Source organism: Peromyscus maniculatus, chromosome 3 (assembly GCF_049852395.1).
Source record: "Peromyscus maniculatus bairdii isolate BWxNUB_F1_BW_parent chromosome 3, HU_Pman_BW_mat_3.1, whole genome shotgun sequence".
Classification (NCBI taxonomy): Eukaryota; Metazoa; Chordata; class Mammalia; order Rodentia; family Cricetidae; genus Peromyscus; species Peromyscus maniculatus.
This window is the reverse complement of record NC_134854.1, coordinates 95,144,153-95,155,262: the sequence shown is the minus strand read 5'-3', so window position 1 is coordinate 95,155,262 and position 11,110 is coordinate 95,144,153. Positions and strand designations below refer to the sequence as shown.

The following is an 11,110-nucleotide window of genomic DNA, read 5'->3' as shown; positions in this document are numbered from 1 at the left end:
ATCTAAGCCATAGAGATTTAATCATCCAGTTGCCTCTCTCCCCATGAATTAGTTGGGCCATTACCAGAATTACGGTGCCGAGGTTAAAACTCCCCACCTCGTGGGGTAACATTATGATATTCTCCCAGGAGTTCTTCTTGGCATTCTCCCATTGCTTGACGGCGGCGCCATCAACTCACCACGGTCTGTCTTTCAGGCCCGACTGGCCAACAGCAAAGCAACTTCTTGGTGATTCTAACTTCCTAAGAAGGCTTCTAGAGTATGATAAGGAGAACATAAAGCCTCAGATACTGACAAAGCTTCAAAGGTACATCAACAATCCTGACTTCGTGCCTGAGAAGGTGGAAAAGGTGTCCAAAGCCTGTAAATCCATGTGCATGTGGGTGAGAGCCATGGATCTGTATTCTCGGGTGGTCAAGGAAGTCGAACCAAAGAGACAGAAACTCCGAGCTGCCCAGGTACATTATCCAAACTGTGGTATTTTATAGACTAGAAGGTCATGACCAGTCGTCACTCACACTCTGTGGGAGGCCACTGTGATCCTCTGGTGTACAATGTGATAGTGATTGCAGGCTGAAAGTAGCTCGTTTTTAAAAATAACAGGCAGGTTTTTTCCCTCAGAAATTTTCTCTGAAGTCAGCCTTTTGTCGAATAAGAAGAAAGTGAATCTTGAGTAGATTCATCTCCTTAATATCAGGGGAACAGGCAATACGTCTGTGACACTTGTGAAGTTTCTGGTAGTCTCTTGTGTGAATGGTTTGCATTCCCACACCTGGTGGTGTCATCTCAGGTGTGAGAAGCACTGAACCCACAATCAGACATGAGGTCCTCAGTCTTCCCAGGAAGAACAAAGAATGACCTGCATGTGGAGCCAGTTACCAGAGCTGTGGGTATCGAGCAGGGCTGAGCAAAACTTTTCTCGCCACATCTAGACAGTAAATACTGCTCTAGCACTGTGATTACCCCCGCAGAACCAGCCAATCCATAAACAATGCGTGCACCAGCAAGCATGGGAAGGCTCCAGCATCACTTTGTGATGGACACTGTCATTCGATGTCACACACGTATCATGCCGCAAACTGAGCTTTTGATTTCTTTTTTCCTAGTGTTACACATTATGAAAACCATTCTTAGAGGCTGAGAATAGGATGTGACTCAGTGAGAATCTTGCCTTCCACACCCGAGGCTCTGAGTTAAGTCCTCAGCACACTGAAGAAAAAGAACCAAGAAGTGTGGGGGTGGGGGACGGGGAGAAAGAAGAAGTCCTAGTTCAGCTCACAGCATGGACAGACACAAACAGCAGTTCACCATTGCTGGGGGAGGGAGAAGTGCTTGCCCTCTGCTGGCATGGCGCCCATGGTCCTGTATGCAACCCTGATGAAACTCATCCAGTGGTTAAAAACAAGAGGCATGGAAGAGGAAGGGAGACTAGCTGGAAAGAGAACTGGGAAGAGTGGGGAGGGTACAAGAGAGGGCAATAGGGAGTGAGTGTGACAAATATACATTATAAACATATAGGAAAATGTCATAGTGAAGCCTATTATGTATAGCTCATAGATGCTAATAAAAATTTTTGAAAATAAGCAATAGGCTAGTTGTGGCCTGCGGGTCTTAGCGGGTAGACTTCTGATACAGAGAACTCGTTAGGAAATATTAGTCTCCATCATACATGAATATTCAATTTGTTTTATAATTTAAAATCATCATCCATTATAGGAACTACTACATCTTTTGCTCTATGCATTCTGTGATTTGTTTTCTTGGCCACTGTTTTGTTTGTTTGTTTGTTTGTTTGTTTGATTATGGTCTCACATTCTACTTTAAAGAGAGGAAGGGAGCTCATGTAGCCTAGGCTGCCTTAAACTTGCTATCTGGATTTCTGACCCCCTTGCCTCTACCTCCCAGGTGATGGGATTATAGGTATGCACCACCATGCCTGGTTTTATACAGCACTAGGGATTGAACCTAGGGCTTCACACACACTCCACAAGTATCCTACCAACCAAGCTACATCCCTAGCCCAAGCTATGCAAGATGGAAGTCTTTGGGGACATGTAAAAAGGAACATAAATCATATTTCACATCAATTTTGCATATAGGCAAGTCCGTCTCTGTGAGACCCATTTGCTTACTTGCTTCCATTAGGCTGAACTTGACATCACAATGGCCACCCTGAAAGAGAAGCAAGCATTGCTGAGACAGGTGGAAGATCAAATAAAGACCTTGCAAGATGAGTACGACAGAGGCGTGAATGAGAAAGAGAGTCTGGGTAAGAGACACGTGACTTGTTTTAGACAGGGAAGGCCTGGTTTTCCAAAGGAGGAAGAGTTTCCAGAGAGTCAGATCACAGCTTTCGAAAGACCTCATTTTATTTACAATTATGTTTATATGGTGGTGGGGTGGGGGTATAAGCACATGAGTGCAATGCCTGCAGGAGCCAGAAGAGGGCATCAGACGCCCCAAAGCCAGCGTTGTGAGCCATCTCACACAGGTGCTGGGAACCACACTCAGGTCCTTTGTAAGAGCAGTGAGCATTCTCATCTGCTGGGCGTCTCTCCAGCGCCCAGATCTCAGCTTTAACCTAACCTGTAGGGTATGCTTTCATCGTCCTTCTCTCCTGAGCTTTCTAGTACCAGATGAGAAGGACACAGATGCTGTATGAATCCACCCTCTTACATACAAAAAGGCTTGTTAGAGCATTTATGTTGTAACTCACAAGAACACGTGACTTTGGTCTAGACAATAAATACCGCAGACCACAGAGAGAGAGCACTGTCTTCAGGCAGAGTTGGGAGCACACAAGAAACTCTTGGCACGGAAGAGGCTAGACTTGGCTCTGAAATGCACACACACGAGGAACTGGTGTGAGCTTCTGTAAAGATGAGCTGACATCATTAGCCATGTAACCCTAGCTCCTTTGGAAACCAAAGCAAATCCATCAACGTTTAATCATTTGAAAAACATCGACTAACGTGACCCGATGTTCTCAAAACTGTCCAGCCAAGAACATGGCCCTGACCAAAGCGCGCCTGGTGCGTGCTGGAAAGCTGACGGCTGCGCTGGGGGACGAGCAGGTTCGGTGGGAAGAAAGCATTGAGAGATTCCAGGATGAGATAGAGAACATCGTCGGCAATGTGTTCATAGCAGCAGCCTGCGTGGCTTATTACGGGGCTTTCACAGCCCAGTATAGGCAACTGGTGAGTAAGACTGCCGTGTACAGCATGGTAGGAAGCTGGTGGAACTGGGGGCGGGGGGGGGGGGGGAATGACACGACTCATTTTCCCAGGTTTAGATGGAAGTTCTGCACTATGGCACTTCACCAGGGCAGCAATTTTTATTATATTACACACACACACACACACACACACACACACACACACACACACACACAGCCCTTCACCTCTCCTATTGACTGGTGACCACTTACATCTAGGCTTCCAGTAACATATTTCTCCCTTTCTTCCTTCTGCATTGCAAAGCTAGCCGTCACTCAACACAATAACCTGGGGGAACCAGAGGGATAGAGTGAGGTCCCCGCCTTTATGTCAGAAATGGCATCTAAAGTCAGCAGAGAGCAGATTCGTGAAGAGACGGGACAAGCATAGACAGCTTGAGGGAGGAGATGAAAAGGAACAAGACACTGGATGAATCTGTGTTTTCTGGGGCTTTTGTCTTTAATGTGTACACACACACACACACACACACACAATTTATCAGAACATGAATATTCTGTCTGCATGCACTTTACAGAGAACTAAATGACCAGGAAGTATTGATGTAACTAACTGTCTTATTAAATAAGAAACACAGAAACAATGTAAAAGAGAAAGCGGAGAGGTCAGAGCTCAGAGCTAAAATCTCACCCTTCCTCCTGCTGTCCCAGCTTCGCGAAAGAGAGCTACTTCCTGTCTGTACGCCTTTTTTATAGTATTATTGTTCTGCCTTCTCATTGGTTGTAAACCCAAACATGTGACGGCCTCGTCACTGTCTGAATGTACAGCCCCCTAGGTCTTAAAGGCATATGTCTCCAATGCGGGCTATATCCCTGAACACACAGAGATCTATGGGATTAAAGGCGTGTGCCACCACCGCCACACTCTTGCTATGGCTCTAATAGCTCTGACCCCCGGACAATTTTATTTATTAACATACAATCAAAATCACATTTCAGTACAATTAGATTACCACCAAATTTCCCCTTTTCTATTTTAATAAAAAGAAAAAAAAGGAAAAGGTTATAACTAACAAAAGAAAAACTATATACAAAAGTACAATAACTATATACAATATATACAAGTAATAAATACCTAAACAGGTATTTGACAAATCAGAGAAAATAATTCCATTATCTATCCTATTTTGGTAATTCCAAGATGTATCTAATGTACTTTCTATCCTAATTAATTTTCAACTATAACTAACTAATCTTCAACCCTAACTAACTAATCTTCAACTCCCTCAGAGACCCAAGAAGGGAATAATATTAGCTAACAAAAATAAAAACAGGAAGTGCATGCAAGCAACTTCCAAAAAATTTGTGAGTTGACAGAAACAGCCAGCTGCCTGGGCAGTCACCTGAGGTTTCTCCGAAGTGTTGGGGCATCATCTTCAGTCTATAGGCTTAGTGTATCTGACAGACTCATTTGTGATGTAGGATGTACACAAGGTCAACAGTTCAACCTCACATTGGGTGAGAGCAGTCCACGTACCAGAAACACCTGAATTTCACTAGTGTCCTGTCATGATTCAGGATTTTAAATTCTGGAAATTGTTGACAGTTTTTAAATTCAGCTGTCCATTCTTCTTGGCTGTGTATATATGGCTTCATCTCAGCATCCCCTTCTTCTCCACATCCCTCTATTAAATGCCAGTCTACTTTCGAGAGGCATGAGCTTTCAGCTGCTGTTCCATTGTACAACAGAAGCCATCGGCCCTCTGCCTGTTAAGCTGCCTTCGAAGAAAAGGGCACCGTACCTTTTCCAGATGCGAAGGCCACTTCAGGGATGGGGCCATATTGTCCTGGCCTCAGAAGATGCCTTTTGATAAAGCCATAACCACACTTGTTTTGGCAAGGATCAGTAGTCCCTTGTTTCGTGTTCTGTCTGTCCATTTTGTCCTGTTGATTCGAGGATACTTTGTTGTCTAGTGGCTAACTTTTGCCACAATGAAAGTTGACTCCATATGCAGTTTCTTCAATGCTCATATTTTCTCTGAAGTAGATTGGTACTGCCAGGAGCCGACATGTCTCAAAAAAGAAAAATTTTCTAAGTTATTAAAACATTTTAAATGCCATATTCTGTAAATCTCTGAAGGGTTTGAAGATGACCTGTCTAAAACATCTCTGCTCAATTTTTAAAACATATCTAATATGACTACAAGTTCTATTGTAATGTCTAACTACTATCTTTCATTTCTTTATATCCTAGTAGTTGGTAATAATAACATTCAAGGATCAGAAATTTGCATTACATTGTTAAATGAATGGTATGAATACAATTAGAAATATACATATAGCATTTTCTAACAATATCAATTTCAAATTTGTATACAATATAAAACAACTCAATACAAAGTAAAGTATATAAAACTAGTAATTGTCTTTTTCATTTCTTTCTTTTTCTTTTTCTTTTTTTCTTTTTTTTTTAAACAAGAACCTTAAATCTAATCTCCTTTGCTTAGCCTTTTTCCTAACCCTTGACAATAACTTGTAACCAACCCCCCTAAATACTGAAAATTATCCCAGACCCAAAACCCATTAAAAAGACCAAAAAACCACCCGCCCCACACCACCTCTTTGGGAATGTGGGCGTCGTATTCTTAAAATTGCTTCCTGCTGGGTATGGGCGAAGTTTTCTTTATCCTGAAAGAAAAATTTTAGGTTAATTGTCAAATTCTAGGAGAGGTAACTATATCCTTCATTATCCAGTCTGTGTATAATGCCAAAGTTCAGGGTTTATCTCAAGTCCTTATTCAAGTAGTCTTTGAGACTGGATCATCTCAGCTAGTCATCTCAAAATTGCTCTGAGCACCTTGTAGTTCAAAGCTGATCTGTGGATGATGTTTGTCAGCTTAATGATATTATTATTGTCCACGTGGAATTGTTGTTGTTGTGGGGCCCCATCTTCTTTCTGGAGACTTCAGTTGATGTTAGGCCTGGCCGTGATTTCCTGCAGAAAACTGATAAGAGACTCGAACACAAAAACATATATATACAGCTAGCCTTTTTTCTAGAATTAGTTAGTACTCTATATGACCATTCATATCTTAACAAAGTTTAAAATGTATATATTAATCTTGTAAATTTTGATATAAAATTTATACTTTGAGAAAAGTTTAAAGAATCAGAATAGAATCAAAAGAGTTGAGATTAGTAATAGAATAGTCCCTTAATTAATTTTGCTTTTGTCCTGTACCATAGCAGAAGATGGCTCTTATTCTGGCATGATACAGGGAGTTTGCATTTTCCTTTTAACAACATGCTTGATTTTAAAGAAGGAGAGAGCCATTCTCCAACTCCAAAGTCAGCTTTAAATTTTAATTGAACTGGGACTATTAGAAAACCAATAGTGTTGAATCTTTAGAGAAAAGCAGAAACAACATTTAGGAAGACATAAAATTTTTTAGATAATATATACCCATACACCGTTTCACTCTGTTTCTTGGGATAGATGATTTGTCCCTTTTCTTCAGTTGTCTCATTTGTCCAGTGTTCTTCAAATTCCTTAACCTTCATTCTCCTAAAAGACAAAAACAAAAACCTTTCCCCAAGACTAATTTTGGGGATGTTTCCTTTTGACAAGTTATTATCTGATTAAATGAAAAGGCATGTGTTGTTGATATAAGTTAGTTTAAATTGGATGTTCATGCTGGTTGATGAACTATCACCTCCTCTAATTAAGAGGTCTCTCTTGTTCAAATCGAACCTTTATCAATTTTGATGGTACCCACAGCTTATCTTCTCCTGTAGAAACAAAAGCAAAACCTTGTCCCCAATGTAATACATACCCTGTTTTCCATTCTGAGGTCAGCACATCCTTAAAGTATATAGGCTGATTTAATTCTGTAGTTTTTTCTATTATCCAATGTCTCTCTGCAGCTGTTGTTCCTTTCTCATTGGCATTCAGAAAATTCAAAGTTAGAAGAGCATTATGCAGTCTATTTCTGGGGGTTTTTGTTACCCATTTCTGTTTATTTAGCATATCCTTTAGAGTTCTGTTTGATCTTTCTATAACTGCTTGATCTGTAGGATTATGTGGTATGCCTGTAATATGCTTTATATTGTAATAAGCAAAAAACTGTTTCATTTTAACAGAGACATATGATGGAGCATTGTCAGTTTTGATTTGTGCAGGTATACCCATGATGGCCATAACTTCTAGCAAATGAGTGATTACAGAATCAGCTTTTTCAGAACTCAAAGCAGTTGCCCATTGAAATCCTGAATAAGTATCGATAGTGTGGTGTACATATTTCAATTTTCCAAATTCTGCAAAGTGAAACACGTCCATCTGCCAGATTTCATTTCTCTGAGTACCCTTTGGGTTACATCCTGCTGGTAATGGCATTTGATTGTAGAAGGAACAAGTAGGACATTTCTTCACTATTTCTTTGGCTTGTTGCCAGGTTATGGAAAAATCCTTTTTTAAACCTTTACTATTGACGTGATGTTTTTTATGAAATTCTGAGGCTTCCAGCACATTTCCTATCAATAATTTATCAATCTCATCATTGCCTTGTGCTAGAGGGCCTGGCAGACCAGTATGGGATCAAATGTGAGTTATATATAAAGGCCCGGGCTAGAAGCTGCCACCCGGCAGCTCAGACTAGGAAGCCGGCAGCTCGGACTAGGACGCTGGCCGCTTCCTGCCACTTCCTCCGCCGCCTGCCGCCCTTGTGGGAAAGCGGACCTGCCGTGAAGCCAAGCGGTTTTTAATGGATTCTTGTCACGTTGGGCGCCAGATATTGATGTAACTAACTGTCTTATTAAATAAGAAACACAGAAACAATGTAAAAGAGAAAGCCGAGAGGTCAGAGCTCAGAGCTAAAATCTCACCCTTCCTCCTGCTGTCCCAGCTTCGCGAAAGAGAGCTACTTCCTGTCTGTACGCCTTTTTTATAGTATTATTGTTCTGCCTTCTCATTGGTTGTAAACCCAAACATGTGACGGCCTCGTCACTGTCTGAATGTACAGCCCCCTAGGTCTTAAAGGCATATGTCTCCAATGCGGGCTATATCCCTGAACACACAGAGATCTATGGGATTAAAGGCGTGTGCCACCACCGCCACACTCTTGCTATGGCTCTAATAGCTCTGACCCCCGGACAATTTTATTTATTAACATACAATCAAAATCACATTTCAGTACAATTAGATTACCACCACAAGGAAGAATTGCATAGTCATTTTTTTTTTTTTTTTTATGAAATAACTTCCTAAAAATGTTCACCTCCATGAGCAGTAGAACCTGGTCTAAGAGTCACCGAGACTCGGGAAGTACTCAGGGGTCCTCTGATTCGGTGTGAATGGTCCTTTGTTGGGGAGGAAGGGAAAGACAGTTCTGTATCATGCAGTAGTACTTACAGCCATCAGTAAGAACCCTATTCTTCTTCTCATGAGGAAACTGAAATCCACACAGGAGCTAACCTGCCCGAAGTTATAGCTAAAGACACCATTCTGGCAATAGACCCTTGGTTTTTAGGGCACTTCCTACTTCCTTGTCCACCTTGGAGATCAGTAGGTCATAGCTCTCCCAGCAACTGGCTTCCTGCTGCTCTCGAGATGCATTGAATGTTCCTCCTTGCACAGCTTATAGAGTGCTGGATCGAGTCTTGCCTGTCCCTGGATATCCCGATTGACCCAGCCTTCAGTCTCATTAACATTCTTGGAGATCCCTACGAAATCCGGCAGTGGAACGCAGACGGACTGCCCAGAGACTTGATATCAACTGAAAATGGCATTTTGGTGACTCAGGGGAGAAGGTGGCCTTTGATGATTGATCCCCAAGATCAGGTGTGTAACAAACACTTGTGACAGGGTGGCCCTCTGCTGAATATTTACCTGTCTGTGATAACATGTAGGAGAGGATCCTAACAGACTTGAAAGGCCATGGACACTTAGACCTAGGGAGTTGAGAAGTCTTCTACCCCGAGTCCCTCGCCTTACGGAAGTGGTCAGTTTTGTGAAAAGTCAGAGGGACCCACACAAGAGCTCTCCATTCTTCATTTTGACTGGTTTTGTTTAAAAGGATGGCCGTCAGTTTTTCATTTTCTATTAGGGAGCATATATATTGACAGAAATTTGTGATCATGAGTCCTTTGACCCTAAAAAGCCTGGGGAGTTGGGGTGAAGTCAGAATAGATGGAATTGGGGGCAAGCCTGCCTTCAATTTACAGACTCCTGCTGTCTGGCTTCCTAAATGCTGTGTGGGCTCTAGAACAGGAAGCGCCAGCAAAAGTCACAGAACCTGAATGCCGGGAGCCTGGGCTGTCCTAGGTGGCGCTTTTCCTCCTCTGTTTTAAATTTGGACAAAAAGAGGAATCTCAAACATTAGACTTAAAAAAATGTTTTTACTAGGAAGAGGAACTTTTGTTTCGTTTGGGGGGTTTATTTTTATGTCTCCAGTTTAGTTGAACAATATCTCTAAACTTTATTCTAGAAACGTCCCCTTTCCCGACCTTTGTTTCACTCAGCAGCAAGGGCCTTCTGTGTGTTTTCTCTCACAGGCCAACCGCTGGATACGGAACAAGGAAAGTAAAAGTGGCCTGAAGATCATCAAGCTTACAGACTCCAACTTCTTACGCACCCTGGAAAACTCCATCCGCCTGGGCTTGCCTGTCTTACTGGAAGAGGTTCGGCTTCTGCTTTACCATCCCCTGTTAGTCCCTAGGTATCCGATGTCTGGAATGCTGTACACAGGCCAGTAGACCACACCTGCACATGGGAAGGACACTGGTCAAGTCCATTTGCAAGCTGGTCAAACCAGTCGCTGCTCAAGCAGCACATTCTCCCATGAGATGAGCTGGAATCTGTTGATTGAAGGGATTTTTGCTCCATTATTTTGTAGCTGAGTCTCTACTTCCCAACACTGCTCATTCCCAGGCCTCATTGCAGGCCTTAAAGGACAGAAAATTCAAAGCAATAATGACAGTAGGAATCTTTGTCTACATACACGCCACACACTAATGATGAACCACGAATCATTTCCAGTAGATGTAATCATTATTTCTACTTGGGCATAAGGTCAGATTAAATTGATGACTAATAAAAAGGAACCATTTTTTTTTGTTTTGTTTTATTTTTTTTTGAGACAAGTCTCATGTACACAGGCTGGTCTCAAACTTATTATGTAGCAAAAAATTGCCTTGAACTCTCGGTCCACTTGCCTCTACCTCCCGAATGCTGGAATTACAGATTGGGCTATCACAGCTGGTTTCTACAGTGCTGGGGCTAGAACCTGGGACTTTGGGCACAATGGGCGTATACTCTACCACCTGAGCTAAGTTCCCAGCCCCCGGAGGGGTGGCTCATTGAGTTAAAATGTTCCACTGGGAGATGTATCACTCCAAGATTAATATTGTTTACATTGTTCACTCATTCCACACACCTCTGAGAACAAACTGCGAACAATATAGACAGAGTTCCTGTCTTTGATAGCAGATAGACTCGTTGGGGACAAAGATAGTAAACAAAGAAAAGAAGTGAGGGGAGGAAGAGATCTCTCAAGCAAAAGCTTTGAAAGAACACGCGGGGTACAAAGACAGCCAATGGGAGCGGGGGTATGATCCCGCTCTACTTTCATCCTCTGGCTGGGATAAGACACTCTGACAAAAAGCAGCTCCGGGAGGAAAGGATGTTTTTGACTTACACTTCCAAGTCACAGTCCATCACTGAGGAAGGGCAGGGCAGGGACCATGAGAACGCTACTTTTGGGCTCCTTCACTGACTCAGTTAGTTTTGTTAATACAGCCCAGAATCACCTTCCCATGGATGGCTGGACCCTCCAGCATCAATCAGTCATTAAGACAGTGTCCCACAGACATGCCCACAGGCCAATCTGATCTAGGCAATTCCTCAACTGAGGCTGCCTCTCCTCAGACGACTCTAGGTAGTTA

The 11,110-nt window shown here is 42.4% G+C and overlaps 1 protein-coding gene across 4 annotated transcripts in view; it reads left to right on the top strand.

The window, feature by feature from the left end:
* The window catches only part of Dnah6 (dynein axonemal heavy chain 6), a 233,090-nt gene that overhangs the window by 147,344 nt on the left and 74,636 nt on the right, over positions 1-11,110 (top strand). For all 4 annotated transcript variants that reach the window (XM_042273489.2, XM_042273487.2, XM_042273488.2 and 1 more), the window contains exons 52-56: positions 197-458; positions 2,146-2,269; positions 3,001-3,197; positions 8,805-9,008; positions 9,722-9,847. In XM_042273489.2, coding sequence (XP_042129423.2) covers positions 197-458; positions 2,146-2,269; positions 3,001-3,197; positions 8,805-9,008; positions 9,722-9,847 — 913 coding nt within the window. The remainder of the gene's footprint in view (positions 1-196; positions 459-2,145; positions 2,270-3,000; positions 3,198-8,804; positions 9,009-9,721; positions 9,848-11,110) is intronic.